General features: G+C 59.9%; 5 protein-coding genes across 9 annotated transcripts; 3 read left to right on the forward strand and 2 right to left on the reverse strand.

Moving 5' to 3' along the window:
* The first annotated feature begins 906 nt into the window (after nucleotides 1–906).
* Nucleotides 907–13,157, forward strand: CARMIL2 (capping protein regulator and myosin 1 linker 2). Of its 4 annotated transcripts, none has more exons than XM_088027421.1 (40): nucleotides 907–929; nucleotides 1,501–1,655; nucleotides 1,892–1,986; nucleotides 2,082–2,132; nucleotides 2,336–2,398; nucleotides 2,506–2,630; nucleotides 2,765–2,856; nucleotides 3,062–3,132; nucleotides 3,250–3,323; nucleotides 3,437–3,512; nucleotides 3,591–3,679; nucleotides 3,803–3,897; nucleotides 3,975–4,061; nucleotides 4,136–4,248; nucleotides 4,351–4,428; nucleotides 4,546–4,622; nucleotides 4,711–4,815; nucleotides 5,008–5,077; nucleotides 5,219–5,300; nucleotides 5,401–5,497; nucleotides 5,591–5,648; nucleotides 5,798–5,970; nucleotides 6,148–6,310; nucleotides 6,392–6,493; nucleotides 7,535–7,663; nucleotides 7,751–7,864; nucleotides 8,040–8,200; nucleotides 8,287–8,374; nucleotides 8,543–8,695; nucleotides 8,815–8,881; nucleotides 9,345–9,574; nucleotides 10,418–10,518; nucleotides 10,602–10,965; nucleotides 11,048–11,170; nucleotides 11,732–11,768; nucleotides 11,935–12,006; nucleotides 12,109–12,330; nucleotides 12,447–12,527; nucleotides 12,808–12,901; nucleotides 12,992–13,157. In XM_088027421.1, exons 2-39 carry the CDS (start codon nucleotides 1,616–1,618, stop codon nucleotides 12,876–12,878), a joined length of 4,089 nt encoding a protein of 1,362 aa, XP_087883547.1. In that variant the 5' UTR covers nucleotides 907–929; nucleotides 1,501–1,615; the 3' UTR covers nucleotides 12,879–12,901; nucleotides 12,992–13,157. The 4 variants fall into 4 exon arrangements, with proteins under 4 accessions (XP_087883547.1, XP_027951613.2, XP_027951630.1 ...); XM_028095812.2 differs by having other exon boundaries at nucleotides 908–929; nucleotides 12,824–12,901; XM_028095821.2 differs by lacking the exon at nucleotides 907–929 and having other exon boundaries at nucleotides 1,574–1,655; nucleotides 1,801–1,986; nucleotides 12,824–12,901.
* Nucleotides 13,111–15,878, reverse strand: ACD (ACD shelterin complex subunit and telomerase recruitment factor). 2 transcript variants are annotated; one of them, XM_028095840.2, is made up of 12 exons: nucleotides 15,722–15,878; nucleotides 15,504–15,640; nucleotides 15,271–15,364; nucleotides 15,109–15,185; nucleotides 14,925–14,969; nucleotides 14,779–14,813; nucleotides 14,480–14,706; nucleotides 14,305–14,401; nucleotides 14,143–14,223; nucleotides 13,599–13,972; nucleotides 13,381–13,472; nucleotides 13,111–13,300 (listed from the first exon to the last, which is right to left on the reverse strand). In XM_028095840.2, the coding sequence occupies exons 1-12, from the start codon at nucleotides 15,818–15,820 to the stop codon at nucleotides 13,222–13,224; spliced, it is 1,437 nt and encodes a 478-aa protein (XP_027951641.1). In that variant the 5' UTR covers nucleotides 15,821–15,878; the 3' UTR covers nucleotides 13,111–13,221. The 2 variants fall into 2 exon arrangements, with proteins under 2 accessions (XP_027951641.1, XP_027951646.1); XM_028095845.2 differs by having other exon boundaries at nucleotides 14,480–14,631; nucleotides 15,722–15,852.
* A 699-nt stretch (nucleotides 15,879–16,577) lies between these two features.
* PARD6A (par-6 family cell polarity regulator alpha) lies at nucleotides 16,578–18,412 on the forward strand. The gene is made up of 3 exons (XM_028096090.2): nucleotides 16,578–16,688; nucleotides 17,067–17,289; nucleotides 17,532–18,412. The coding sequence occupies exons 1-3, from the start codon at nucleotides 16,626–16,628 to the stop codon at nucleotides 18,281–18,283; spliced, it is 1,038 nt and encodes a 345-aa protein (XP_027951891.1). The 5' UTR covers nucleotides 16,578–16,625; the 3' UTR covers nucleotides 18,284–18,412.
* A 218-nt stretch (nucleotides 18,413–18,630) lies between these two features.
* ENKD1 (enkurin domain containing 1) lies at nucleotides 18,631–22,436 on the reverse strand. Its single transcript, XM_028096890.2, has 7 exons — nucleotides 22,352–22,436; nucleotides 22,045–22,239; nucleotides 21,331–21,503; nucleotides 19,569–19,694; nucleotides 19,304–19,467; nucleotides 19,067–19,203; nucleotides 18,631–18,967 (listed from the first exon to the last, which is right to left on the reverse strand). The coding sequence occupies exons 1-7, from the start codon at nucleotides 22,434–22,436 to the stop codon at nucleotides 18,807–18,809; spliced, it is 1,041 nt and encodes a 346-aa protein (XP_027952691.1). The 3' UTR covers nucleotides 18,631–18,806.
* Nucleotides 22,437–22,936: 500 nt separating this feature from the next.
* On the forward strand, nucleotides 22,937–24,586 carry CUNH16orf86 (chromosome unknown C16orf86 homolog). The gene is made up of 4 exons (XM_028091813.2): nucleotides 22,937–23,041; nucleotides 23,256–23,485; nucleotides 23,855–24,072; nucleotides 24,177–24,586. Exons 1-4 carry the CDS (start codon nucleotides 22,937–22,939, stop codon nucleotides 24,584–24,586), a joined length of 963 nt encoding a protein of 320 aa, XP_027947614.2.
* Nucleotides 24,587–26,639: the final 2,053 nt, after the last annotated feature.

The following is a 26,639-nucleotide window of genomic DNA, read 5'->3' on the forward strand; positions in this document are numbered from 1 at the left end:
TTTTCCACCGACCGACCGACCGACCGCTCGGCCTGCTGAGAGTGCGAGAGACCTATTGAGTTCTCACCCTAAAAGCAACTTGTGGGTTCTATGTGGCCTTGGAGTCCTAAATCTTAACCCAAACTCTTCTTCCAAACTGGGAGACATCAGAAGACTGGTGCCTCCGTTTGCAGAAACACCTCTGGCTGAGTCCTCCCGTCCGCCCCAGTCAGTCCTCAGCTTTCACATCATCGGCCTCTTGCTTGAGGGGAGGCTTTGCTCAAGCTGCTACTGTTCAGTTTCTACAGCCACTTCGTCTCAGTCTTTGGTAGTTATGAGATTTTGTTGGGGGTGGGAATGATCACCTGACTGGAGCATGCTCCCACTTCGCTCCAAGCCCTGAGGTGAGGAGGGGTAGCTAGATGGGAAGCAAGCCAAGGGACCCTGCTCACCATCTCTCATCTACTGCTAACAGAGGTTACTTCACCTCTGCCGGGCTGAGCTGTGGGCAGGGCAGAGGGTTGTTCCTAATAAGTGACAGTTTAATTGGATTGTAGTGGAAGAAAAAATAATAAATCTCCTGTGAACCCTCCAGATTCTAGGTCCCTGGTCTTTTATAGGGCAGCATGCTTCCAGTTAGCAGGACCCCACCCTATGGCCTCCTGACCCCTTCCAGCCAGCAGAGGTGAGGTCCCGTGGAAGGGAGAGGATGCAGACACGGAGGATCCCCATGTACCTGGCCTTTGCTCATCCCTCCCCAAGGCCCTTGGGGTTTAGGCTTTAGCCCAAGGCTGCTCCCTGAGGGTACTTCCCACCTTCCAGCCTTCGTCCAGCCTGAGCCTGATGAGAGCTGAGGATCCTGCGCAGCAGAGAAGGGTGCTTGAGCCCATCTGGCATTTTTTTCTGCCGTTTCAAAAGCTGGTGGATTTCCGGGACGCCTGCCTGGCTCGGTTGGTAGAGCATGCGACTCTTGATGTCCGGCCCATGGCCCATGAGTTCGAGTCCCCATAGAGATTACTTAAAAAAAAAAAAAAAAAAGTTGGTGGATCTCTGACGGGGTCACAGGCTCCAGGTTAGGAGCAACAGATTAGGTCCTTCAGGTTAGGCCCCGGGTGTTGGGAGAGGTTCTAGGAGAGATCCGATTCTCCTTGCTGAATAGACGCCCCTCCGGGCCGGGCCCCCAATCCCCCGCCCCAGCTGGGTTTTGGAGTGGACCAACGCGGGTGGGCCGCAGGGATCCCCGAGCGGGCAGCGCCCCCTGGTGCTCCCGGCAGGGACTGCGGCGCGGGGTGGAAGTAGGGGGCTAGGAACCCGCAAGAGGCGCGCGCCACACGCGCGACCGTCCCTGCCACCCAACTCCTACCCCGTGCCTGCCCTGCCAGAGTAGCTCCTGCGCGACAGGGCGGGCGGACAGCTGGGACTCTGCCCTCCTCCTACGTCTCCTGGCCCGCGGAGGTTGGGGCGGGGAGGAGCCGGGCTGGGGGCGGCCAGGCAGGAAGCAGCGCGTACCTTCCGCTGCAGGAGGAGCAGGTGGCTGCAGTGCGGGCCAGGGCCCCCAGGCTTCCTGTGTGCGCGCCCGCCCGCAACTGTTTCTCGTCCGAGCTCCTGGGGCCACCCGGCGGCCCGGCCCGGCCCCATGGCCCAGACCCCCGACGGCATATCGTGTGAGCTGAGAGGTGAGCGCTGGCCCTTCCCGCCTACTTGGCTCCAGAGCCGGAGCACACCCAGCGTCCGGGGAGCACCTGCAAGCGGTTCTCTTTGCTCTTCGGAAGAGCTTGGCGCCCCCCACACCCACTCCACTCCTTCCTTGCTGGCCCATAGATGAGCCCAGGCCACAGGCCTAGTACAGACCGTGGGCATGCGTTGCCCTCCGCGGGAGGACCAAATCACCCAGCAGGCTGCCGTTCCACAGGCGAGATCACCAGGTTCCTGTGGCCCAAGGAGGCCGAGCTGCTGCTGAAAACCTGGCTACCAGAGCGGGAGGGTGCTGAGCGAGGTCATGTCCTGGTATGGCAGGGGGCAGAGCCTGGGAGGGCCTCTGGGGCCCAGGCAAAAAGAGCCTCTTGGCCTGCCCAGGGCGTCAGACACTTTCTCCCCCCCAGGCATTGCTACGATGGAGAGCCTACCTGCTCCACACCTGCCTCCCCCTGAGGGTGAGTCCAGGGGCTGACTGCCACCCCACCTTGCCCTCCAGCAGCTTCCTGGGTGAGGGTTGGCCCGTGGGCTCTGCCCTTCGCACAGCCCTGGGCTCCGTCACGGGCAGGGCTGGCTGTGAGCTCCCAGCCGCACAGGGGACTGGGATCCCGGGGCAGGGGGTCCTAGGGCCAGGCTTCCAGCGGACTCCGGCTCTCCGCAGGTGGACTGCACATTCAGCTACCTGGAGGTCCAGGCCATGGCGCTGCAGGAGACGCCCCCTCAGGTGAGACAGCTAACACCCCGCCCCCATGGCCTGCAGCCTGGTTTTCACCTCCCCTTCCACTTGCGCCCCCGAACGTGGAGCCCAACCCAGCCGCCGTCCCGCCCCAGGTGACTTTTGAGCTAGAGTCCCTGCCTGAGCTGGTCCTGGAGTTTCCTGGCGTGGCTGCTCTGGAACAGCTGGCCCAGCACATTGCCGCAGCCATCAAGAAGGTCTTTCCTCGCTCCAGCCTTGGGTGAGGCCCAACACCTACAAGGGGCCGGCAGGAAAGGAGGGCAGCACGGGAGTGCTCTGGATGACACCGGTGGGTTGCCTCCCATCCCAGGGGCTACAAGTCCCTTGTCCCTTCTCCCTTCTGCCCCTCCCCAGCAAGCTATTCCGGAGGCCCACATCCCCCTCCATGCTGGCTCGCCTGGAGAGAAGCAGCCCCTCTGAGGACACTGCACCCAGCAGCCCCTGTGGTGAGGGCCAAGAAAAGGCCACCCAGGACTTCCAGCCTACCCGCCCCCCCATCCTGCAGCCCCAGACCCCTGAATTGGGGGTCTCCCAAACTGAACAGAATCACTCCAAGCACAGCCACCACCCAGCTCGGGTCTGATCTTCCTCCCTCCCTGACCTTCTGTCTCTCTCCTCCTCACCCCACTATACCCCTGGCACCTCCCTCAGGTGGCTTCTTGGAGACCTATGAGGCTTTGTGTGACTACAATGGCTTCCCTTTCCGAGAGGAGATTCAGTGGGTGAGAGTAGGGCCCTCCCTGGGGGGCTCTGGAGACATCTGATCCCCCCCGTGTGCATCGGGTCCCCTTCCCCCTTGTGACCCCAAGCCCGGTGGGAGACATCTTCTTCCCATCCAGGATGTGGACACTATCTACCATCGCCAAGGCTGCCGCCACTTCAGCCTCTGCGACTTCAGCCATCTGGGCAGTCGGTCTGTGGCCTGCCAAGGGTGGGAAGGGAGGGACATCCCATGACCCACATTGTGGAGCCTCGGCCCCTCCATGGGGAGCCCTGAACTCTGCCCCTGCCCCCTCTGCCACCCAGGGACCTGGCCTTGAGTGTGGCTGCCCTGTCCTACAACCTGTGGTTCCAGTGCCTCTCCTGCGTGGACATGAAGCTGGTGAGCGCATAGGGACAGGGAGGGACCAAGGGTGCAGGGACCAGGGTGCAACTCACTGAGCCCCACTCTGGTTCTCAGAGCCTTGAGGTCTCAGAGCAGATTCTGCACATGATGAGTCAGTCGTCCCACCTGGAGGAGCTAGTGCTAGAGAACTGTGGCCTGAGAGGGTAAGGGGGACAGGGTAGGGCTTGGGGACAGGAGTCTGGGAGCTTGGGATGAGGAGGCTTGGGGCCTGGGGAGGAGATGGGAATCCAGGGTCCAGAGTCTCATGCCTGGGGTCTGGTCCCCAGAGACTTTGTCCGGCGACTGGCCCAGGCACTGGCAGGGCACTCAAGCTCTGCCCTCCGGGAGCTTAGCCTCACGGGGAACCTGCTGGATGACCGAGGTATGGCTGAACCTAGGGAACCCCAGGGGGCTGGCGCTGGAGGAGGTGAGAGCCACACAGCTGCCCCCATTCCCTAGGCGTGACTGCTCTCAGCAGACACCTGGAGCATCGTCCTGGAGCCCTAAGGAGACTCAGCCTAGCGCAGACAGGGCTGACACCACGAGGTAGGTGGGGTAGGCCGGGGGCGGGGGGGGGGGGTTCTGCCTAGTTGCTGAGCCACTTCCTCCTCCGCCACCAGGAATGAGGTCTCTGGGCCGGGCACTGGCTTCCAATGTGGCCTTTGACACCGCCCTGACCCACTTGGACCTTTCCGGGAACCCTGGGGCGCTGGGGGCCTCGGAGGACAATGGGGTGAGTGGTTGTCTTTGGAGGCAATGACTGGGGGCAGTGGGATGTCAGGGAGCTCTTGGTGAGGTGATCCCTGACTTCCTCCCACCCCTGTCCTCTCATTAGGGCCTCTATAGTTTCCTGAGCCGTCCTAATGTTCTGACGTTCCTGAATCTCGCGGGCACCGACACGGCCCTGGACACTGTGAGAGGGTGGTCGGTGGGGGGTGATCTGTAAGGGCCGGTGGCCGGAGGGTAGACCGGGGGCGGGGGAGGGGGTGCTCTGCCCTCCGTCGGTGTAGCCCACACCCTCCTCCCGCAGCTGTTCGCAGCGCTGGCCCGCGGCTGCTGCACGAGCCTCAGCCACCTGGACGCCTCGAGGAACGTCTTCTCGCGCACGTAAGGGGGGCGGGTCCGGGCGGGGGGAGACTGCCGGGAGCCGCCTCCCTGCGCCCGGAAGCCCACTCCTCCCGCTCGCCCACCCCAGGAAGTCCCGCGCTGCGCCCGCCGCGCTGCAACTCTTCCTCAGCCGCGCGGGGACGCTTCGGCACCTGGGCCTGGCGGGCTGCAAGCTGCCGCCCGACGCGCTCAGGTCAGTGTCGCTGCCCACGGCTACGTGTGCGGCCACCACCCCGGCCGTCCCCCCCCCCCCCGCCCCGGAGCTTCACCCCGCTCCTGTCGCCCCCAGTGACCTCCGGCATCCTGGCCCTTCCTTCTTGGTATTCGTTCGCGCGCTGGGGCCCCCTTTCCCAGCTCCCTCACCCCCTGTAACATCCCCTCCCAGGGCCCTTTTGGAAGGCCTCGCGCTCAACACGCACACGGGCGACCTGCACCTGGACCTCAGCGCTTGTGAGGTGAGCGCCCGGCCCGGGACGTGAGCGGGCAGTGGGCCCACAGCGGAGTGGGGCTGCGAGGCGGGAGCGCGGGCCATCGGGCGCCTGAGCCTCGGCACCTGTGGCCCGATGGTCTGAGCGTGCCGCGCCTTCCACCTTCAGCTGCGCTCAGCGGGCGCTCAGGTGATACAAGACTTAGTGTGTGACGCTGGCGCAGTGAGCTCCCTGGACCTGGCGGATAATGGTGAGGCCGCCCCGAAACCCACAATCCCACTGCCCACCCACTTCCCACCCCATCCCCACCCCCTCAGCCTCTCCTGATGCGTGACCCAAGCCACCCCTAGGCTTTGGCTCAGACATGGTGACTCTGGTGCTGGCCATCGGGAGGAGTCGGTCCCTACGACATGTGGCACTTGGAAGGAACTTCAACGTCCGGTGCAAGTGAGCCCCCATCCCACTCCCGGACCTCCCAGACAGCACCCCACCACCCACCACCTACCCAGGTCCTTCCAAACCGCGTCCCCTGCCCCACAGGGAGACCCTGGATGACGTCCTGCACCGGATTGTCCAGCTCATGCAGGATGACGACTGTGTGAGTTCTTGGGACCATGCGGGATCGTTCAGGCAATGGACGGACCCCTGTGACTCCTGTTCCCTCAGACCCTGTCACCTGCCCCCCCTTGCTGACCGCCGATTCCAAACCCAAATGGCGCTTTTTTTTTTTTTCTCTTCTAACTCCAGCCCCTGCAGTCTCTGTCCGTGGCTGAGTCGCGGCTGAAGCTGGCCACCAGCGTCCTGCTCCGGGCCCTCGGCACCAATCCTAACCTGACGGCGCTGGATATCAGCGGCAACGCCATGGGGGACGCCGGCGCCAAAATGCTGGCCAAGGCACTTCGGGTCAACACAAGACTCCGGTGGGCGGGGTCTGCGGGGAGGAGGGCGTGGCGGGGGGGCTTACTGGGTTAAGGGACGGGGCTGAATGTGGAGGGGCAAATGCTGGGAACTGGGGCGCTAGGTGAATGGACAAGGCCAGCGGGGTTGGGTGGAGCCTTGTGGAGCTCCGCCCTTGACTGAAGCCAGTTCTGGCCCAGGTCTGTGGTTTGGGACCGGAACCACACATCTGCCCTGGGCCTGCTGGACGTGGCAGAGGCCCTGGAGCAGAACCGCAGCCTAAAGGCCATGCCTCTGCCACTGAACGACGTGGCCCAGGCACATCGCAGCCGCCCGGAACTGACCGCACGTGCAGTGCATCAGGTTGGGTTCCTGTCTCCTCCCCTGCCCTGCTCTGTGTCGTGGCCCCGCCTCCTACCACTTCTCAATATCCCTTATGCCCAGATCCAAGCCTGTCTTTTGAGGAATAACCGTGCGGACCATGCCTCTTCTGACCGCACCGCCCGTCCGCAGCCACCTTGTCTGGTCTCAGACCCCTCGGAGCAGGTTGGTGTCCCCTCCCTCAACCTTGAGTTGGTACAGAAGATAGGGGACGGATGGGAAGAGCTGTTGCGCCTGGAGTCCTCCATGAGTTTGAGCGTCTTTCTTGGGGCTAGGGGGCCTGCGTTATGCTCTCCAGGACAAGTCCCGCTTTGATAGCTCCCCCAAATAACACCCCTGGATGCCTTTTAAAAGCATTTAAGTAGACTCTCCTGTTCAAGATGGGAGGTATTTAAAAATCCTTCCTCAATTCTCCCCGCAACCCCCAGCTGATTGTAGCCCCATCTGTGACTTCCCTTTCACAGGGCTCTCCTCTCCACTGACCTCTGCTGGGGCCCAAACCCAGCAACCCTTTCTCTGGCTTCATCTCCCTCCACTACCTTGCCCTTATGAGGTGTTACTACCTATCCTTTCCCAAATCCCACTTCGTTCTCAGGCTTTAAAGCTGAGGCATCTTGACGGCCCCCTGCAGGGGCTTCACATTCTATACACCTTCAAGTGACATCATCACCTCCCACAGACTCTTCTCTCTACCCTAGACCCCATTCTCACCGGTGCTCACACTCACCGAGTGTTGTGCACAGAAGTTTGGGCCGGGTCTCTCCTGGCCACATCAGAACCCCCACAGACCTCCTTGGTCCTATCCCTGCTAACTCTCAACACACTGCTCCTCACTCCCACCCCACATGTCTCCTGCTTCCCAGGTCCTTCGTCCATGGCTCCTCACTCCCATTTCTGCCCACCTCAGTCTGTCCTCTCTGTGGCTAGTGAGCAGACTGAGCTTCTAAAACAGAAAAGACTAACAGCTCCTTTTCTTCCTATTCTGGGCACTTAGGAAGGATATACAAAGTCCCTAAAATGATCCAAAGGGGACACTGCTTGCCCTCCTTGAACAGATAGGGTTCCTGAGGGGCTGGTCTGATAGTATTGGCTTCAGGAGCTCACCCACCCTGTTGGAGACGCTGGGAAGGAAGCAGTCAGAGTCTGGGAGGCTGGAGGGGGCTAGGATGGCACTGATTCTTGATGCATGCCTCCCCCACCCCCCAGGAAGTGAATGAACTGTGTCAGTCAGTGCAGGAGCATGTGGAGCTACTGGGCTGTGGGGCTGGGCCTCAGGGTGAAGCTGCTGTGCACCAGGCGGAGGATGCCATCCAAAATGCCAACTTCTCTCTCAGTGTGAGCACCCCTTCCCCACCGCTGCTGCAAGGACCCTTCCCCTCTTAATTAGGTGTCAACTTGCAGCTCCTCTTCCTTGGCCTCCAGATTCTCCCAATTCTGTATGAGGCTGGGAGCTCCCCAAGTCATCAGTGGCAGCTGCGGCAGAAGCTAGAGGGCCTCCTAGGACGGGTGGGCGAGGTCTGCCGCAAGGATATGCAGGTAAGATGGTACCCTTGCCCCAGCCCCATGTCCATATATATATATATATATATATATATATATATATATAGGCTTGATCCCTATTGCATAGGTTTGACTGTGATATCCCTTGTGTCAATGTTCTGTGGGGGTTGGAGCCGCAGGCCACACTCTCCATGCTCTGATCTTTGCCCAGGACTTCACTCAGGCCACACTGGACACAACAAGGAGCCTCTGCCCACAGATGCTACAGGGACCCAGGTGGAGGGAGCAGCTAGAGGCGGTCCTGGTGGGCTCAAGGGGCCTCCCAGAGCTGCTTCCAGAGCACCTGCTGCAACATGCCTTCACTAGGCTCAGGTAGACTGGATGGGCCTTGGCTGGACTGGACTTGAACGGGACTGGGCAGAGATAGCCCATTAATCCTTGCTCTCTGTTGCTCTCAGGGATATGCGGTTGTCAGTCACAGGGACTTTGGCAGAGAGCATTGTGGCTCAGGCTCTGGAGGGGCTGAATGCAGCCCGGGATCGGCTGGTGAGGGAGAATTGTGTGCGAGCGCACACACACTGACCTGGTCACTGCCTTGCAGGGGTTCTATAATGTCTTTGGGGTCATATAGCCCAGGGGTATTTCGGGGTTCCTTTCGGACTGATGGGACTATGACTGAGGCCCAACTGCCCATCTTTTATTGTATTGTTGTAGGTGGAGAGTCTGGCTCAGCAGGCAACAGTGGCAATGCCTCTTGCCATACCAGCACTGGATGGGGGTGAGCCCAGCCCCCTTGGGCCTGGGGAATTGGAAGGTCTTTTCTTCCCTGAGGAGGTGAAGGAAAAGGAGGATGAAGAGGAGCAGAAGGTATGTGGCCCCAGAACGCCGGGCCTAGAGCTCTAGATCTTCCCATCTTACTAGGAAGTGTGGCAGGCTGGGACGCAGCTCGCCTGTGTCCCAGGCTGAGTTTCTGCTCTCCCCACTAGGATGACAATCCTCCACAGAAATGGCCTGAGTCCAGCCAATGTCTTCACCTGGTTCCCTCCACTCACAGTAAGTCAGGGTCTGGGGGGAAAGGGAGTTAACCAGGTTGGGCTGAAAAGTTCTCCATTAGATCTGGGGACCTGGACACGTGGACACATTCATTCAGTCTTGTCCTAGGAACTCCCTGACCCTTGATTGAGCCAGCCCAGGCCCTCTGTGCAGTTCGCAGGTTGCGGTCTGCTATGGTCAGCATGAAGCAGGACCTGAGCAGACTAGGAGCCGGACACTGTCTCCATTCGCCTCCCCCTTTCTCTAACCCCAGGATGCGCATGCTTGGCGGCAGCGCAGGGCCGCGCCGCTTGGGGCCGCGCTCAGCACCACGGACAGCGGCGGGCGGGGGAGGGGCCGGGGGCGGGCGGCGTAGCCGGGCCCCTCCCCGCGCCCTGGGCGGGTCCCCCGCCGCCCTAGCTCCGCTGCCACCACCACCTCCCCGGGTTCGCTGCTCGGTGCTTCTCTGGTGCTCTCCCCTTAGGTGCTGCTGAGGAACCGGAGCCCGAGCTGGCGGCTCCGGGGGAAGATGCAGAGCCGCAGGCGGGGCCTTCTGCGCGTGGCTCTCCGAGCCCCGCCACCCCTGGACTCCAGGCCGGCCCACTGCCTCGCATGGACCTGCCACCCGCTGGACAGCCCCTACGCCATCCGACCCGGGCCCGGCCGCGGCCACGGCGCCAGCACCACCACCGGCCACCGCCGGGGGGCCCCCAGGTGAACGCCCTTCCCCCACTCTAGAGCTCGTGGAATTGGGGGTCACGGGTGGCTTTTCCGCTCCTCAGGAGTGATGGCGGCTAGGGAGGTGGATTTTAGGGGCCCGAGACCACCTGGTCGTACTGCCGTGTCTTGGTTTATCCCTGGCCACCCTCTCCCCAGGCCGTTCCCATGCAGGGTCATGAGTGTGTGGATTTCATTGGGGGTACATCTCAGTTTAGGACTGCATCTTGGGTTGGCCCTCTGCATGGATGGATGTGCGAGGGAGGGTGTCCATCTTATCCTCCCTCTCCCAGGGTTACTTTCAGTCTGATGCTGGGCTGTGGGGCCAAGTCCTGCATCTACCGCCGGTCCAGGGGGTGTTTATGTGGGGAGATGTCTGTGTGTATTGGGTATTGGTGGGGGCAGTGGATACAGGGCAGAAGGCATAGTCAGCCTGAGGCCCCCCAGAGGGTCTGACGCAGCAGCAGGCGCCGCTGAGCTGCCAGCAGGCCGGGTGGGGTGGGGGTGGAGGGTACTGCGGGGAACTGTTTGGAGCAGAGGGGGTGGCAAATGGGAATGTGTGACCCAGGGGGCCTGTGGGTTCTAGCCTGCTGGTTCAGGGTGCATAGATAGTCCACGGGACAAGAACAGGTGTGGGCTGGGTATATGTGTCCAGGGCCAACTACTGGTGAGGGGATACGTGAAACCATCTCTGCCCACCAGTTGGACGAGAACGTTTGGCAGTAGCCCCTTAGGGTCACTCCAGCTCCCACGTCCTGGAGTTGCCCAGGCCAGGCTGCTAGACAAGGGGTGGAAACAATTCATGGTTGTGCTCAGCCCTGACCCTATGGTGTCCCCCAGGTGCCCCCAGCCCTGCCGCAGGAAGGGAATGGGCTCAGTGCCCGCGTGGACGAGGGCGTGGAGGAATTCTTCTCCAAAAGGCTGATCCAGCAGGATCGCCTGTGAGTGAGGGGCAGTTGTAGGGGGTGGGAGAGGGTGGGCTATTCCATGGGCCTTTCCACTCACTGCTGGCTTATTCCCACAGCTGGGTCCCTGAAGAGGACCCGGCCAACGAGGGGAGTGCCACCCCTGTTCCTCGTACACTGCGAAAGAAGCTGGGTACCCTCTTTGCCTTCAAGAAGCCTCGTTCAACACGGGGGCCACGGCCTGATCTAGAGACCAGCCCTGGGGCAGCTCCCCGCACTCGGAAGACCACACTTGGAGACCTGTTGCGGCCACCAGCCCGTCCCGGCCGTGGTGAGGAGCCTGGTGGGGCTGAGGGGGGCACCAGCAGCCCTGACCCTGCCCGCAGGAGCCGGCCTCGTTACACTCGGGAAAGCAAAGCCTATTCAATGATATTACTACCTGCTGAGGAGGAGGAAGAAACACTGGGTGCCAGACCTGACAAGGTAGGCCTGGGGACAAGGGGCGAGGGCTCTGCAAGGCCTGAGGCAGTGGGCCCTCTCCCCATTTGGGCTTCTCGGTCCGCAGCGCCGGCCCCTGGAGCGGGGAGACACAGAGCTGGCCCCATCCTTTGAACAGCGGGTACAAGTGATGCTGCAGAGGATCGGCGTGAGCAGAGGCAGCGGGAGTACCGAAGGCAAGAGGAAGCAAGTAAGTTGGGAGGGCCACAAGTGCAAAGTGAGGGGGCAGGTGCCATGTGGCAGTCTGTGGGTGACATATGTGACCAGGAGACTCATGACACACAGACGGCTCTATTAGTTCTACCTCCTCCTCCTCGAAATAGTCCTCAGCTTCAGCCTTCCTTCCTTCCTGGCTTCTGCCCTGGCCCCTGCTACCTCCTCCTTGGAGCTGGGACGGTCCTTCCGCTGTAGATCGAACAGAACCCTGACCTTGTCACCTGCATTTGAAACAGCAAATCCTCCAGGGACTTCCTCTCAAGACAGTGCCCTGCCTCCTAACCCCGTCCCAAGGCCTCAGCCCTGGTCACTGCTTTCATCTTGCTGTGCTCCACCCGGTGCATCTCAGGGCCTGTCAGGCGTTCCTCTGTCGGGAGCTGCTTCCAGCCTCTCATCACCACCCCTGGGTTATATCAGCTTCCTCTTCACCCATCCCAGCATCTCCTGGTGGGCACTTACTGGTAGTTACAAGAATGAAGAAAGAACAAGGCTAGAGTGAGGGCACGACTAAGTTTGACTCCCCTGTTTCCTACAGAGCAAGGATGGAGAGATCAAGAAGGCTGGCTCAGATGGTAAGTGGGACCCTGTGCTAGGGCCGTACAGCTTCGGTGAGGGACTGGTCCATAGGGAGCTAGTCTCCAAAGCATCGGCTCTCCTGGGGAACAAGGGAAAGAGGCCAGGTTTTTCTTCCCCTCCCTCCCACGGGCTGGTGCCTGAACCCCCAGCCCTGCCTTGCAGGTGACATTATGGACAGTTCCACAGAGGCCCCTCCCATCTCAATCAAGTCCCGCACCCACTCCGTGTCTGCTGGTGAGTAAGGGCCATGGACTGTGTTGGGGGACATGCAACGGTAGGCAGCGGGGCGGGGGGGTTGTCAGACCACTGGTTAGGCTCATACCATTCTTCCTGCAGACCCCTCGTGCAGACCTGGTCCGGAGGGTCAAGGGCCTGAGTCTACCAGCTGGAAGACACTGGGGCAGCAGCTGAATGCAGAGCTTAGGGGCCGTGGTTGGGGCCAACAGGATGGTCCCGGCCCCCCCTCACCTTGTCCCAGCCCCAGCCCACGAAGAGCCAGCCCCTCCCCAGACAGCCTGGGCCTCCCCGAGGACCCTTGCTTGGGCCCCAGGAATGAAGGTAAGCGGGCACCTAGGCCCCATTCCAATACAGGGCTGCGGACCCTGACGGGGGAGGCAAGGGCTGGGGTTGGGATAGCTGTCCAGACCATACCCTGATATCCTGGCCTCCCCCAGCTGGCCAGCTGAGGCCGAGGCCTCTCTCAGCAGGGCGACGAGCAGTGTCTGTGCATGAGGACCAGCTCCAGGCCCCTGCTGGTGAGGGGGGACACCGCTCTGTGTGCTTGAGTGCAGGAGGAGAGGGGGGAGGGTAGACTCCAGGGCTCCCTTTGGGGCTCTGGTCCTTGGAGGGGGCCACCAATGAGGGAAGGGGTTGAGAAATTAAGGAGCCCGAAGGGCTGGAGCAAGGGTCTGCCTTCCTCCTAGCCCTTACTCCACCTCCAGAAGAGCGACCTCTGCCCAGGGGGTGGGAGGATGCACGGGAAGGCTTGGGAACAGGCAGCAAGCCCCTAGCAAATCTGCCCCCTCCTCTGCCAAGTCTTTGTGTGTCTCAGAACGGCCCCTGCGGCTGCAGCGCTCCCCTGTCCTCAAGCGGAGACCAAAGCTTGAGGCACCTTCGTCTCCAAGCCTCGGTAAGAGGAGGCTGGGGCCCGCGGGGAGCGGGGGGCAGGACTGCTTGGTCCGGTCTTGACCCCTCCTCTCCCTTCCTCCTCCCCTTGCAGGATCTGGCCCTGGAGCCCAACCTCTGCCCCCACTGCCCACAGAGTCCTCCAGCCCTGAGCCAAACCCACCCTCCCCAGCCACAGACCAAAGAGGCGGCGGCCCCACCCCCTGACCCTCTCCTTTTCCTGCCGCATGAGATTATTTTATTAAAAAACTCAAAGCAGAGTGTGGAGCACTGTTTGTCTATCCTCGGCATGGATCTGTGTGCTTCATCCTCCCCCATGCTCCCTCACACCTGGGTCAGCTCAGAATCCGGCTGTGGTTCCATCAGAAAGTGCAAGGCCCAGGCCACGAGCTGGGGAGGGAGCCTGGGAAGAAAACCATGGCTGTAGGTCAATGAGGATGGGGACTGGTGACTTAAAGCGTAGGGGCAGCCCTAGGCACTCACCTGACAGCTTGGACCTGGGCACACAGGGAGGTGCAGGGTGGCTCGTACTCATATTGGAAGGCAGAACCATCACGATGCCTCTTTGGAGGATCCTAAAGGTGGTGCGGTATCCGGAGAGGGACCAGTAAGGACCCCTAAACCCCATCCAAGGCTACCCCTCCCCATCCCTACTCCCAGCTCCACCCAAGGCCTCCCCCATTCTGTCCATGTATGCTCACCCAAACAGGGCTGGACTCCAGGGCTCCTGTGCTGGTTTTTGTCCTTGCAGAGTGCTGCCATTTCTTGGGGGGCAACCCTAGCTCCTTGAACTCCAGGCTAGGTTTCTGGGCCCTAGTCACAACGGCCTGATGTGGACTGGGTACATGGCCCAGGGGTGACAGACTTGGGGTGCAGCTCAGGAGTGGGGAACTGGGTACATGACTAGGGTGTGGGGAGCTGAGGGGCCGGGGGCCAGGGGCTGAACAGATGCCTGGTACAGCCTGGGAGCTGCCCTTCTGCACTGGATCTGAAGCAGCCAAGGACAGGGCAGGCAGAAGGCTGATGCTGGCACCGCTCTCCTCTGAGGACATGTGGCTGGATAAAGCTGGGGTTCCTGGGAAGGAGGGGACTGACTGTGGGCACAGCCCTCTCAGCTCAGTGGCCTGTGAGTTTAGGCAAGCCTACAGGGACTGTGTTCATCCCCCACCTGGGTGTGCAACCTTTGCAGCAGCCTGGGAACCTGGCTGACAGCAGTGAATGCCTGTGGCCTGAGCACCACCTTACCTGAGGAAGTAAGTGAGGAAGGAGAGAGGAGGGTCAGCGACAGGTCCTGCAAAGCTGGGTCTGGTGGGGGCAGCTCAGGGCCTGAGGATCAGGGGGAGCTTATTAGCACTGTGAGCACTGGGCCCCCAGGTACTCCCTCTTCCCCTCTCCAGTCCTCCTTACCCTGTGTCCTCTGGCCTGGGCCCAGAGAACTCAGAACTCGCTGGTCATTCTCAGAGATGTGCAGCCATGAGCTGGGGACAGTGTACACAGCTTCTCCCTGTGGGGCATAAACTCTCAGCACAGTCCTTGCCCAACTCCTCACCCTGACACTCCCCAAGGGAAGCCCCAGACTGACCGTGGCCCTAAGGCGGGAGGAGGCCCAGCGGGTGAGGGGGGGTGCTGTGCAAGGGCCTGCCAGCATCAAACAGCTCTCAGCCAGGTGCACTAGCGCCCCCCGATGCTCCTGGTCCTCCTGCACCTCATCCAGAAGTTGGGACAGTGAAAGGCCTGAGGGCAGGGGACCAGAGGATGGGCCAAAACTTAAAGAGAAGGAAGGGAAGGGTGGGGAGGGAGAAGAGCTTACTAAGGAAGCAAGGTGATGACTGGGAGGTCACTCTACGGGAGTTAGGGTCACTGGCCAACCCCTATAATTACCTGCACCGGGGGAGATGGACTCTGAAAGGTGCTCCCTATAGAAACAGAGAGGACAAGCCTGAGGAACAATCCCGAGGCCTGTCTACACACATTTGCCATTCCCTGACACAGCCACACTTGACTGAAGAGCCCAATTCCATACTCACTCCAGACAGTCAAAGAGCTTTTTCTGAACATCCGGGTCCTGGTTGCTGAGGGGAAAAAAAAAAAAAGCAAAGTAGCAGGCAATGTTGTTACTAGGGGCCTGAGCCCTCCCAACCAAAAGACCTATACTAATGGCAGCCAGGCGTGGGTAGAGAGAAACAGCTGGTGGGGGGAGGCATCACTTACCAACCAATCACCCGTTCCCGGGGCTGCTCCGTGGGCAGCAGGCTGAAGCGGTCCACCTGGAGGTAGAACTCAGCGGGCTGAAGGATTGAGTTCAGGGGCAGGTTTTAGGAGTTGTCACGGAGTCAGGCTCATTAACCCACCCAAGCCAGCCTCACTACTCACCGCGCTGCCTTCGGCGACTCGGACGCGGACTCCACAATCCTGCAGCAGCAGCAGCCGGCCTTCTGCCCCTCGGAAGCCGAACTCCTTCTCCTCCCTGCCGCAAGCGCGACCGTCACGGCCTTAGCCCGCTCGAACACAGCCCCGCCCGCCTGCGGCCCGCGCACCTCCGGCTCGAGCCTCGCGTTCTTCCCGCTAGACCCGGATTTCCCCAGGCCCCGCGCCGCCTCTCTCACCAGTCCGAGGCGTTCAGGGCCTCCCGCGTCACTAGGCACCGGACACTGTGAGTCCCGTCAGACACAAGCAGCGCGGCCGCGACTTCAGACGGGTCAGGGGCGCGGGACGGGCCCGGGGCCTCGGCCTCCTGCAGCACCTGACGGCGTCAAGTGGCGTCAGTCCCACCGCCCTCGGGCCCTGCCCTGGTTCCGAGCCCTGAGAATTGTGGGGGACTCACCTCGAGCAGCTGCCCCGCCTGCGGACTTGAGAGTGCATCTGACCCCAGGACCAGCTCTCGAATCCAAGGCCGCAGGACCAAGCTCCCCAAGCCTGCCATTCCCGCAGTGGCCGGGAGCAGAGAACCACCAGCCTGGGTTTCCCGCGGACGCCGGGGCCCCGCCTCTCGTCGGAAGAGGAAGCGCACCAGGCTGGGCGGGACCCAAGGTCAAGGCCCCGCCCACATGCGTGCCCGCGCGTGCGCACGAGCCCGTGTTGTTCGGGCAGTTGCGGCCAGACTCTTGTGGGGTAGAATGGCTTGCCAACCTGCTTGGTTTTACCCCGGTGTCTCCGAGCAGCGGCCCGGCGTTTGGGCCGTTCGCTAAGACTCCCGTGACACCGGGAAGGATGGGGCCAAGGGCTGGCTTGGATGGAGAGGGAGGGATCCGGGGCTTGAGGCTGCGGCCAGGAGTGGTCGAGCGAGTTGGCTCAAAGCCAGTTCAACAACGTGTGAACCCGCGGAGCTCAGCAAATACTTATGGCTCAGTTTACTCATCTAAAACATGCAATCATGTAACGTTGTAAGGTCAATGGAAATAATAGTACATAGACAACACTCAATAAATGTCACTTCCCTCAACCTCCCTTTAGATTGGCCATACCCCTCCCCCAGACTCGAGACTTGCGCGCCGTAGCGTAATGACGTAAGAGCACACGAAGACGCCTCCGCCCCATCTCCGTTTCCTAGGAAACGTGGACTCCGCGTTCCACTCTCTGTCGCTGCCCCCTTGACGTCATGGTCCGGATGGGAGGGCGGGGCGAGTGCTACCGTCAGGGGCGGGGCGGCACAAGCCAGCCTGCCGGGGCTGTGCACCTGCGCCTCGGCGGGCCGCCTGGGCACCGTCCCCGGCCCGCCCGGCCCCACCATGGCCAGGCCGCAGAGGACCCCGGCGCGCAGTCCCGACAACATCGTCGAGGTGAAGAGCAAAGTAAGGGCCCCTCTGGCCCCGGCTCCGGCCTCGGCCCTAGGCGCTTCCAATTCCCTTATTCTCTCCTCTCCTAGCTTCTTAGTCCCCACCACCTTTTTTCTCGCCTCCATCATTCATGTCCCATTCTCCGGCCTTTCCTCTCGCTTTCCTCCATCCATCCTCCTTCCACTGCCGGCCTCTAGAGTCCCTCTGTGGCCTTGGTACCTGGAGGGAGGGGAGAAGACCTTGGACAGCGTCCCTTGTACTGGAGCTGAGGCCTGGGCGCAAGGCTGCAGCCGTAGCGACAGCCTTTTCCGACCTCTAACACCCTCGGACCTGTGGTGGGAAAGGGCACGGGCTCTGTCCTGACCCCTCCTCTCACCCACCCCCTGCCTCCAGTTTGATGCTGAGTTCCGACGCTTCGCGCTGCCCCGCGCTTCGGTGAGTGGCTTCCAAGAGTTTTCGCGGTTGCTGCGTGCAGTGCACCAGATCCCGGGCCTGGACGTGCTGCTTGGCTATACAGATGCTCACGGCGACCTACTGCCCCTCACCAACGACGACAGCCTGCACCGGGCCCTGGCCAGCGGGCCCCCACCGCTGCGCCTGCTAGTACAGAAGCGGGGTGAGGAGGATGGGGTACAGTGGGCAGCCTCTGTGGGGTAGGACGGCAGGGCAGGTCTACAAGGGTTAGTCCATGCCCAGGGCGTCCAGGCTTCACCGTCTGCAGTCCCTGCCCTTGGCCTGACCTCCAAGTGGTAGGAAATAGCTACAATGCCCCCTTCCCCAGGCCTGGGCCTGAGGGAAAAGGGCCGACGTGGGAGAGCAGGGTCTCTGATCTCAGCACCCCCCCTTCTCCTGCAGCAGAAGCTGACTCCAGTGGCCTGGCCTTTGCCTCCAACTCTCTGCAGCGGCGCAAGAAAGGGCTTCTACTTCGGCCAGTGGCACCCCTGCGCACCCGGCCACCCCTGCTAATCAGCCTGCCCCAAGATTTCCGCCAGGTTTCTTCAGTCATAGATGTGGACCTACTGCCTGAGACCCACCGACGGGTGCGCCTGCACAAGCACGGCTCCGACCGCCCGCTGGGCTTCTACATCCGAGATGGCATGAGTGTACGTGTAGCTCCCCAGGGCCTGGAGCGGGTTCCAGGCATCTTCATCTCCCGCCTGGTACGAGGGGGCCTGGCTGAGAGTACAGGGCTGCTGGCAGTCAGTGACGAGATCCTCGAGGTCAATGGTATTGAGGTGGCTGGGAAGACCTTGGACCAAGTGACGGACATGATGGTCGCCAACAGCCACAACCTTATTGTCACTGTCAAGCCAGCCAATCAGCGCAATAATGTGGTGCGTGGGGCATCTGGGCGTCTGTCAGGGCCTCCCTCTGCTGGGCCTGGGCCCACTGAGGCTGATAGCGACGATGACAGCAGTGATCTGGTCATTGAGAACCGCCAGCCTCCCTGTTCCAATGGGCTGTCTAAGGGGCCTCCATGCTGGGACCTGCGCCAGGGCCGTCTACTTCCTGGTACCCGAAGCTCTCTGCCCTCCCTGGATGATCAGGAGCGGGCCAGCTCCGGATGGGGGAGTAGCATGCGAGGAGACGGTAGTGGCTTTAGCCTCTGACAGGCAAGGACGCAGCCCCTTGCCACTCCAGGCTGCTGGGCAATGGCAGGGACTTCCTCAGTGGGGGTTTGAAGCTTGCTCACAGGGCCCTCTCAGTCTGGGGAACATTAAAGGTTTTCTACAAATGCAGTCATGGTCTTTCTGTGTCCCAGCATTAACGTCCTCCCTGGTCTCACAATTTTGCCTTCTGCCCTGGACACAAGGCAGGAGTGGTAAGGACAACAGAGAGACCTTCCTGCAGTCAAGCAGCAGGAAGGACACCAGACTTGGCATTTCTAGGGTAAGAAAAAGCTCTTATGGAAACAAACCTCACTGTGTACAAAAGGTTTAATTTTAACAAAGGGGTTAAGAGGCTGGGCTGCCCTTCTACAGCCACCAGTGGCTGGGAAGAGTGCTCTGGGGAAACTGCCCACCCCACTACTCCTGTCTTCAGACTCCATTCTAGGATGGGGCCTCATCCTGCCCTTTGCAACTGCGTGGCGATTCTCAGTGAGGACCCCCATAACCACCCCCATAAAAGCACTCAGGCATCCATCTTCACAAAGACCTTGGGGCGGGAAAAGATCCTGATGGCTTCCTCTACCTGCACCAGCTTCCGGTCCAGCTCAGCACGGTGGCCCTGCGCCTTGAGTGAATCTGCCCCAGCAGGCAGCAGCACCAGCTCACGTAGCAACTGGCTCTGGCCTACAAGGGTCCCAGGAACAGTGAGCGCCAGGCAGGGCTTGCATGGTCCCCACTGGGTTCCCCATCCACTCCCCTCCGACCCCTTGCCCACGAACTCACTCTGGAGCAGATTGCTCAGTGTCTCCAGCCTCTGGTTCTCAGGCATGCGAGTGTGGCCAGGGGGCATGGCAGGGTCCGGCTGGCTCTGCTGGCGGGCCTCAGCCTCCCGCCGCCACAGATCCCTGCGTTCCAATAAGCTGCAGACGCACAGGGTCAGAGTTGATGGTCCTAGGGCAGAGGATGCCTCCCACCCTCCAGAGGCACCCTTCACCCTAGGTATCGGGCAGTGGGACCTACTAATGGGGCACGTGGCCCTTCTGCGTGGCATCATAGTGCGCTTGGGCTTGCCGCTGCTGCTCCAGTACTCGAGCCACGACCTGCAGTGAGCGGGAGTGCCTCCGAGGCGCCCTCTTGGCAGTGCGGGCATTGTGGCTAATGAAGTCCACACCCAGGCCTGGCCCCTGCAGGACACGGCAAGCACGATGGGGTAGACAGCACCGTGATGTGCTCCTGAACCCCTCAAGATCTCTGCCCCCACCCCAGCCCCCACCCATCCTCTCACCTTAGCACTGGGGCCTGGTGGGGTTAGCTGAGGGCTGGGGACACGGGGTGGCGGGAGCCCAGGGCCGCAGCGGGAGTGTGCCCGCAGGAAGTGGGCAGGCTCTGTTCTAGAGGCAGGGCTGGGCTCCTGGAGGGCAGGGCACAGCAGAGGAATCAGTCAAGCTGAAGCCAGGGTCTTAAGCCAGCCATAGAGTGAGCTTCTGTTCCTTCTGCCTGTAAGGATACTTCTCTATCTCCAGCCCTACGGGCCTCTTCTCTCTTGAAAGAACACTTCTATCCATGAGCATTTAAATATGTGGGTCTTGGGGCGCCTGGATGGCTCAGTTGGTTGAGCGACTGCCTTCGGCTCAGGTCATGATCCCAGGGTCCTGGGATCGAGCCCCGCATCAGGCTCCCTGCTCGGCGGGAAGCCTGTTTCTCCCTTTCCCACTCCCCCTGCTTGTGTTCCCTCTATCGCTGTCTCTCTCTCTGTGAAATAAATAAATAAAATCTTTAAAAAAAAAAATACGTGGGTCTCTCATATCTTTAGGAAAACAACAAACCACCCCTCCTTCTCACATTTTTAGGAAAACAACAAACCAGTCCTAGCTCTGGCTACCATTCCCTTTTTCTCTCCTTCCTGACCAAGCTTCCTATCTCTGTCCCCACCAAGGTCACTCATAACTGGCCTCCAAGCCCTCAAATCCAGGGTCACTTCCCTGGTCTCACTGTCATCAGCCTAATCCTCAATAACTCCTGGGTCTCACTCTTCAGATCCAGGCCTGACTCTCCATCTGTTTCCTGGACACACTCCCAACCCCCTGGGAGTCCCACAAATGCTTCAGTTTCAACAAATTTGCATATGACCTTATTGTCTTTTCTCTCAATCCTGCTCCTCCTTCTGAGGACTCTGGATAGTGATATGGTACTACTATCCACTGAAGAATCCCACCACAGTACCCCTGCCCTTCTCACTGCCCGTAGAAATAAAGGTTGAGGGGCACCTGGGTGGCTCAGTCGTTAAGCGTCTGCCTTCAGCTCAGGTCATGATCCCAGGGTCCTGGGATCGAGCCCCTCATCGGGCTCCCTGCTCCACAGGAAGCCTGCTTCTCCTCTGCCTATTGCCCCCGGCCCCACCCGCCCTGCTCATGCTCTCTCTCTCATACTCTCTCTCAAATAAATAAAATCTTGAAAGAAAGAAAGAAAGAAAGAAAGAAAGAAAGAAAGAAAGAAAGAAAGAAAGAAAGAAAGAAAGAGAAAGAAAGAAAGAAAGAAAGACAGACAGAAAGAAAAGAAAGAAAGAAAGAAAGAAAGAAAGAAAGAAAGAAAGAAAGAAAGAAGAAAGAAAGAAAGAAAGAAAGAAAGAAAGAGAAAGAAAGGAAGGAAGGAAGGAAGGAAGGAAGGAAGGTTGAAAAGTGGATTATGTGATCCTTTATGATGTGGGTCCAGCTGACTTCTTAGCCTAGCCTCATGCTCTTCTCCCCTGTACACAACATCCCACTGCACACACTCCCTCTAGTCTTAGGACTTCTGTGAGGTTCCATCGCAGTAGAATATTCTCTTCCATTCTCCCCTTGCCTAATTCCTGCTTGCCCCTCAGGATCACCCAGCCATCGCCACTTCTGAGGAAACCCCCAGCCTGACTCTGCAGCAAATCAGCTATTTCTTAGCCCCTGTTACCCTAGTCCCCTGTGATTTTCATCCTTCCCCATAACTCAGATCTGAGTATAACTGCCTATCAGTCAACAAGATGAACAATGCTTCTGGCTCTCCAAGGTAGGTACCTGCAGCTGGGCCTTGACCCGGGACTCCACTTTGTCATATTTGGGCGATCGCCACAGAGCCTTCAGGGGCCTGGGCTGGCTCTGCTCCCGGCTGCGCTCCTGCTCACGGAAGCGCCTCTGGATCTCCCTGATCCGCTTCAGGTTCTCCTTCTCATGGTCTTTAGGGTCCTTCCCTGGAAAAAGATGTTGCCAGACTCTACCCTACATAGAGCCCAGGAGATCCAACTCCCACTTGGAGTTCACACACAGGGCCCACACCCTCCCTCCTGCGGAAAGATCTCCCTGACCTCTCCATCTAAGACAGTATACACATCACTACATTCCCTTCCTGACATAGTAATTATCTTCTTCTGTCCTTGATTATTTTCTTACATTTTTACTGTGAAGTACACCAATAATCATCTTGTATATTATATCCATCTCTTCACTTGTTTATCATTTTTCTAGCACCTACAAGGCGGGCACGCCGTAGGCACTCATCACACAATGTTTCGCTGATGCATGAATTCATTAAGCTGAACTAGGGTTCCTGGGAACTACTTCATTCAGTCCTCTCCCATGAGGAAGTAAGGCATTTTCCCCTCCTTCTATAGTTGGGGAAAATGACACTCAGGGAGGCAAAGCCTGAACCCAGATCTGGGAAGGAGAAGCAATGGTTTTGATCTCAGCGTTTGACCTCATACTGGCCTCATTGCCCCTTCTGTCTGAACTTACTCTTGGGAGAGGCCCCAGGGCCTAGGGAGATGCCCCTGAGTTGCAGCAGCACTCCCCCGACGCCACGCCGGCCACGCTCCAGGATCTCTCTGGCTCCGGGACCTACGCGGGGGCCGCGCGGAGGGGTGGGGTCCAAATCTAGGTCCGAAGTCAGCAGGTCCAGCTTCAGCGCGTTTCCCTCAAGGCGTCCTTGGGCTGACAAGCCAGACGGGGAGCTCAGTGCGGAGCGCAGTGGTGGAGCGAAGCCAGAACCTCGCTCGGGCCTCGCTCAGGCCTCGCCCCGCAGCGCCGCACCCCTCCAACTCACCCGAGGCCGGCCGCCAGTAGTAGTCAGGGCAGAGCGTAGGGTCTGGAGGGATGGGCCCCGAGATGCGGGATGGGCCCTCGCACATGCCGCCGTCGCTGCCCTGCAACGGTGCACCGAGGCCCCTTCCTCAGCCCAGTGCCTCCTCCCCGGTCCTGGGCCCGGATCCTGACCCCAGCGGCGCCCTCCATTCCCAGTCCCCGCCGCGCAGCCCGACCCCTCCAGCGCTCGCTGCCTCCGCTCTTAACCCACTTTCCTGCCCAGTTCGCGACCCCTTCCTCACAACACTCGGGCAAGGAGCTCACCGGAGCAGTTTTGCCGCCAGCTGCTGCAACGCCACGGGCTTGCTGTTGCCAGGCAACAGTAGTTTCCGTCCCCGAGGTCAGGGGCCAAGGCCCCCTGGCGCAAAGCCTTCTGGGGCTTGTAGTTCCAGCTGAGGGGTGGGGGGAGCGGAGCCACCGTCAGGTTCCCTTCCCACCCGCCTGCCCTCGCCGGCGGGTCTTTGGTGTCAGCGCCAGGTCCGCAAGTCCGGCCCCTCGCCCTCCTCCCCGCAAGCAACCTCCGAGGAGGCGCTGACCCCATGCAGCCATGACCTCAGCCAGGGCCGAGAGACGGCCAGGGGCCCAGGAGAGGACCGCCGCGGGGCCGGCACAGCTCGCGGAGTCGTCCGGTGGCCACGCTCAGAACTCTGAGGTGACCGTCAGGCTGTGTAGTCTTCAAACACTTGTCCGGGGCACTCTAGGAGGCCAAACTCTGTGCGACGCCCCCCTAACTGCCAGGACAAGCTCCACGGCAGGGAGGGGCACGGACTGGTGCCCCTCATCTGCATTTGGTGTTTGTCAGGTGTCTCATGACTGATCCCCTGTATCTTTTGCCTGGTGACCAGTTACCTATGTGTCACCTCTAGTGGCCGGTGATGGCAGACCCGTGCCTGGCACCAGCCTATGAGGCCTGCCGGAGCCTGGGTGAGGACAAGTGCCCAACAGGACCAGTCTCAGAACCAGGGCTCCAGGAGGAACAACTCAAGCTGGAGGAAGAGAGGCTCAAGCTAGAGGTGGATTCACTAGAGGAGAGAGGCCCCAGGCCTACGGCCTCCATTGTGAGGACCAGTCATGGTCCGAAGAGGAAGCCTGTCAAGTGAGGGAGCTTTCAGAGGGAAGGAACTGCAGGGCTGGCGGAGGGGGTTGGCTGGGCTCACACTCCTACAGAGTGCATCCTTGCCCGCTGCCACCACCATCACTCCTCACTCCCTCTGTTCCTGAAGAGCCCTGGCATTGGTGGTGGTGGTGGTGGTGGGGGGTGTTGGGCATCCAGAGGAGGAGTCTCAAGGCCTTGTAGGGTACTGAGCTCACATGAGCTCTAGTCCGCCGTCCAGCCCAGAACCTCACTGACCAGGAAGGGGATGAGAATCTGGGCCCCGGGTGGTGGAGAGGCAGGGCTATTCCCTATGGTCAGGGAACAGGAGCCAAAGCTGGAGGCTGGCTCCTTAGGCCTCCTGTCCCCCAGCCTCCCAGGGCCTAGCCACCAAGCCCATCCTAGGGCTGAAGCAGAGATACCACAGGGGCTGCCACTGCAGAAGGAGGAGTCAGAGAGTAGCCAGAGTGAGCCCTTACCATCTGCCAAACAGCACAAAAAAGCCAAGAAGCGCAAGAGTCTGGGGGCTCCAGTGCTCCCAGCTCTGGCCAGCACGGTGTCTGCCCCTTCAGAGACCTTGGGGCTGGAGAGTGAGTGACAGCCCCTGGGCCTTCCCTTTTCCTCCTGCCTGATGGAACCCTGACATGGCACAGCGTGGGTGTTCCAGCCCCTGCCCTGCCCCGGGTCTTTGCAGGGAAGTCCCAGCGCCTGCGGCCCCTGTACCAGTACATCAACTACTGCAATCCTGAGCTGAATCAGGCAGGGGAGGGGGACAGGGAAGCTGAGGCAGAGACGGAGCCTGAGTTGGAGCTGGCCCTGGTCCCCGAGGAAGCCGGTGTGGAGCAACTGCAGGCCTTGCTGCCCGTGGCAGGTGAGCTGGCCTCGGGCCTCACTCTGCCTTGCCCCAGTACATCTGTGTCCTCTACCCATGCTCTGGTTCCCCTGGGAGAGGAGGTGGGAGAGGAGCCTGGGTGTTTGCCCAGGCTGGGGGGCAGCGGCCGCCTCAAGGCTGAGGTGGATAAGTCAACCCAGGTGGACATCGACAAGATGCTGAGTGTTTGCGCGGCCCCACTTGTACCTCCGCTCTCTCCTCAGTACAAGTGACTTTCCTGCTCCCCCCTCCGCCCCACTCGTGGCTCCCCTTCTCCCAAGTCTGAACCAGAGCAGCAGCCTAGGCCCTGGGGCGCAAGGGAAAATTTGGCCCCTCTCCCTACTTGGGACCTTGGACTTGCTGAAAATAAACATTTTTCCTTTTCTCAGACTTGGTGATTTTGCAAATAAGATGGCTGAAGAGAGGCTGGGAAGGTGGGTGCAGGGTTTGAAGCCTGACTGGTCATCTGGATCACCCAAGAACTTGACAAAAGTACAGGTTCTTGGGCACGACCCCAGACCTAACCAAATCAGAATCTGCAGGGGTGGGGCCTAGTTTTGTGCATTTAAAGGCTCCTCAGGTGAACCTGAAGGTCAGACAGGATAACAGTGTGGATGCAGAGGGAGGTGATAAGGAGAAACTCGGGGCAGAGAAAGGAAAGGGATGGCCAGGTCACGGGAAGCAGCTGCTTGGTTTTGCTGTCTCCCAGGGAAGCCTCCTGCATTTGGTCTGACCTTGAGGGTCCAACTCTTAGGATCTCCCATTGAGGTGTCAGTTCATTTGCCTGCCCCAAGAGTGGAGTCTTTGGAATGCTTTCCACTTACTGTAGGAGACCACAGCTGGACCAGACTTTGCCTCCAAGGTGGCCCTGCTAACAGAGGCATTGGTGCCTTTTTCCTGGCAGCCAGGGCGTGGTGGTGGGTGTGAATGTTCTCCCTGGAGCCTTGCAGCCAAGTCACTGGATAACTGCTGCTTAACAGGCAGCCAGTGCTGGCCATTTTGGAAACCCTCATACCCTGCTGCCTCCTGGTCCTCCTGCATGTCCCTCATATACCTGAAGTATAGGGATCTCCAAATTAAATGAGTAACTTCTCCCTCCAATCTGCTTTTCTTCCCGTGTCCCATCAACACAATGGTTCAAGCCAAAATCCTGGGTGTCACCCCAGGCCCCATCCTGTTCTTTGCTCCTTCTTTACTCCTACAAGCTAATCAGGTATCAAGGCTGGTTGCATGTACCCTCTAGGCTGAGAGCCTCTCAGATCCCACGGTTCACGCCCCTGCCCTGGGCTCCCTGCTCAGCGGGGAGTCTCCTCCCTCTCCCTCTTCCCCTCACCCCACTCGTGCTTTCTCGCTCTGCTCTCTCTCAAATAAATAAAATCCTAAAAAAAAAAAAAATTAACTGAGCTCGACTGCCTCACTTTATGGCTGAGGAAGCAGAGGCCTTGAGGGGGGGATGGCTTCATATGAAATCACACCGTGGGCACCAGAGAGACACTGCCCTTTCCTGAACCCTGCAGATCTGGACCTGAGGACTCTGGCTAAGGCCTGACCCAAGAAAGCCGAGCATCTGCTTTCTGTATGGTCTCCTGGGCTGGAGGTGTGAGCCAGGCCAGCACTGACAAGGAAGCTCTGTTCCTCTCTTCCAACAGGTGACGTAGGAAATACTCAATAATCACCAAAGAAAGTACTGATCTACATTTGCAGGTCTATCTATTTCCTGACAGGTTTATCTAAGCAGGGTGGGTGAGAGTAGCCACAGAAAGGAACAAGTCACTACTATTGTTCCTAAAGGCTCACTCTAGGGGCGCCTCGGTGGCTCAGTTGGTTAAGTGTCTGCCTTCGGCTCAGGTTATGATTCCAGGGTCCTGGGATTGAGCCCCACATCGGGCTCCCTGCTAGCAGGGAGTCTGCCTCTCCCTCAGCTCATGCTCTCTCTCAAATAAAATTGTAATAAATAAATAAATAAGTAAATAAATAAATAAAAGCTCACTCTACAGGGGAAATGCTGAGTGTAATGCAAGGAGACAGGTGCCACTGAAGAGCAGAGGACCAAGGCTGCGGGACCTCGGTGAGGGGGAAGACCTGCCATTTTGCCCAGGGAAGCAGGGAAGAGGCACCCCTCCAACTGACTCCTGGAGAGTTGGGTGGACTTCCAAGCAGAGGATATGCCAGGGAAAAGCCTTGCTTATGTGAAAGATGTCAGCCCCATGCAGGAGGGTCATTTAGCATGGCTGAAGCGGAGGCATGGCCACCAGGACGGCAGGGTGGGCGGTTCTGGGAGCAATG

This window comes from Eumetopias jubatus, unplaced genomic scaffold (genome assembly GCF_037043125.1).
Source record: "Eumetopias jubatus isolate StellerSeaLion01/CBP00866 unplaced genomic scaffold, mEumJub1_p1.0 scaffold_10, whole genome shotgun sequence".
Classification (NCBI taxonomy): domain Eukaryota; kingdom Metazoa; phylum Chordata; class Mammalia; order Carnivora; family Otariidae; genus Eumetopias; species Eumetopias jubatus.

Excerpts from the sequence above, each read along its gene's own strand:
- CUNH16orf86 (XM_028091813.2), top strand. The coding sequence starts at position 22,937 with ATGACCTCAGCCAGGGCCGAGAGACGGCCAGGGGCCCAGGAGAGGACC. Across the intron at positions 23,042-23,255 it reads GCCACGCTCAGAACTCTGAG|TGGCCGGTGATGGCAGACCC; the intron begins GTGACCGTCAGG and ends TGTCACCTCTAG. Across the intron at positions 23,486-23,854 it reads CCGAAGAGGAAGCCTGTCAA|CCTCCCAGGGCCTAGCCACC; the intron begins GTGAGGGAGCTT and ends CCTGTCCCCCAG.
- ACD (XM_028095840.2), bottom strand. The coding sequence starts at position 15,820 with ATGGCAGGCTTGGGGAGCTTGGTCCTGCGGCCTTGGATTCGAGAGCTG. Across the intron at positions 14,224-14,304 it reads CCCAGGCCAGAGGACACAGG|GCCCTGAGCTGCCCCCACCA; the intron begins GTAAGGAGGACT and ends CCTGATCCTCAG. Across the intron at positions 13,473-13,598 it reads TGGAGTCCAGCCCTGTTTGG|GATCCTCCAAAGAGGCATCG; the intron begins GTGAGCATACAT and ends CACCACCTTTAG.
- ENKD1 (XM_028096890.2), bottom strand. The coding sequence starts at position 22,436 with ATGTGCGAGGGCCCATCCCGCATCTCGGGGCCCATCCCTCCAGACCCT. Across the intron at positions 19,468-19,568 it reads CACCAGGCCCCAGTGCTAAG|GGGCCAGGCCTGGGTGTGGA; the intron begins GTGAGAGGATGG and ends CGTGTCCTGCAG. Across the intron at positions 19,204-19,303 it reads AAGGGCCACGTGCCCCATTA|CTTATTGGAACGCAGGGATC; the intron begins GTAGGTCCCACT and ends GTGCGTCTGCAG.
- PARD6A (XM_028096090.2), top strand. The coding sequence starts at position 16,626 with ATGGCCAGGCCGCAGAGGACCCCGGCGCGCAGTCCCGACAACATCGTC. Across the intron at positions 16,689-17,066 it reads TCGTCGAGGTGAAGAGCAAA|TTTGATGCTGAGTTCCGACG; the intron begins GTAAGGGCCCCT and ends CCCTGCCTCCAG. Across the intron at positions 17,290-17,531 it reads CCTGCTAGTACAGAAGCGGG|AAGCTGACTCCAGTGGCCTG; the intron begins GTGAGGAGGATG and ends CTCCTGCAGCAG.
- CARMIL2 (XM_028095821.2), top strand. The coding sequence starts at position 1,801 with ATGAGCCCAGGCCACAGGCCTAGTACAGACCGTGGGCATGCGTTGCCC. Across the intron at positions 2,631-2,764 it reads TTTCCTCGCTCCAGCCTTGG|CAAGCTATTCCGGAGGCCCA; the intron begins GTGAGGCCCAAC and ends GCCCCTCCCCAG. Across the intron at positions 5,971-6,147 it reads CGGGTCAACACAAGACTCCG|GTCTGTGGTTTGGGACCGGA; the intron begins GTGGGCGGGGTC and ends GTTCTGGCCCAG.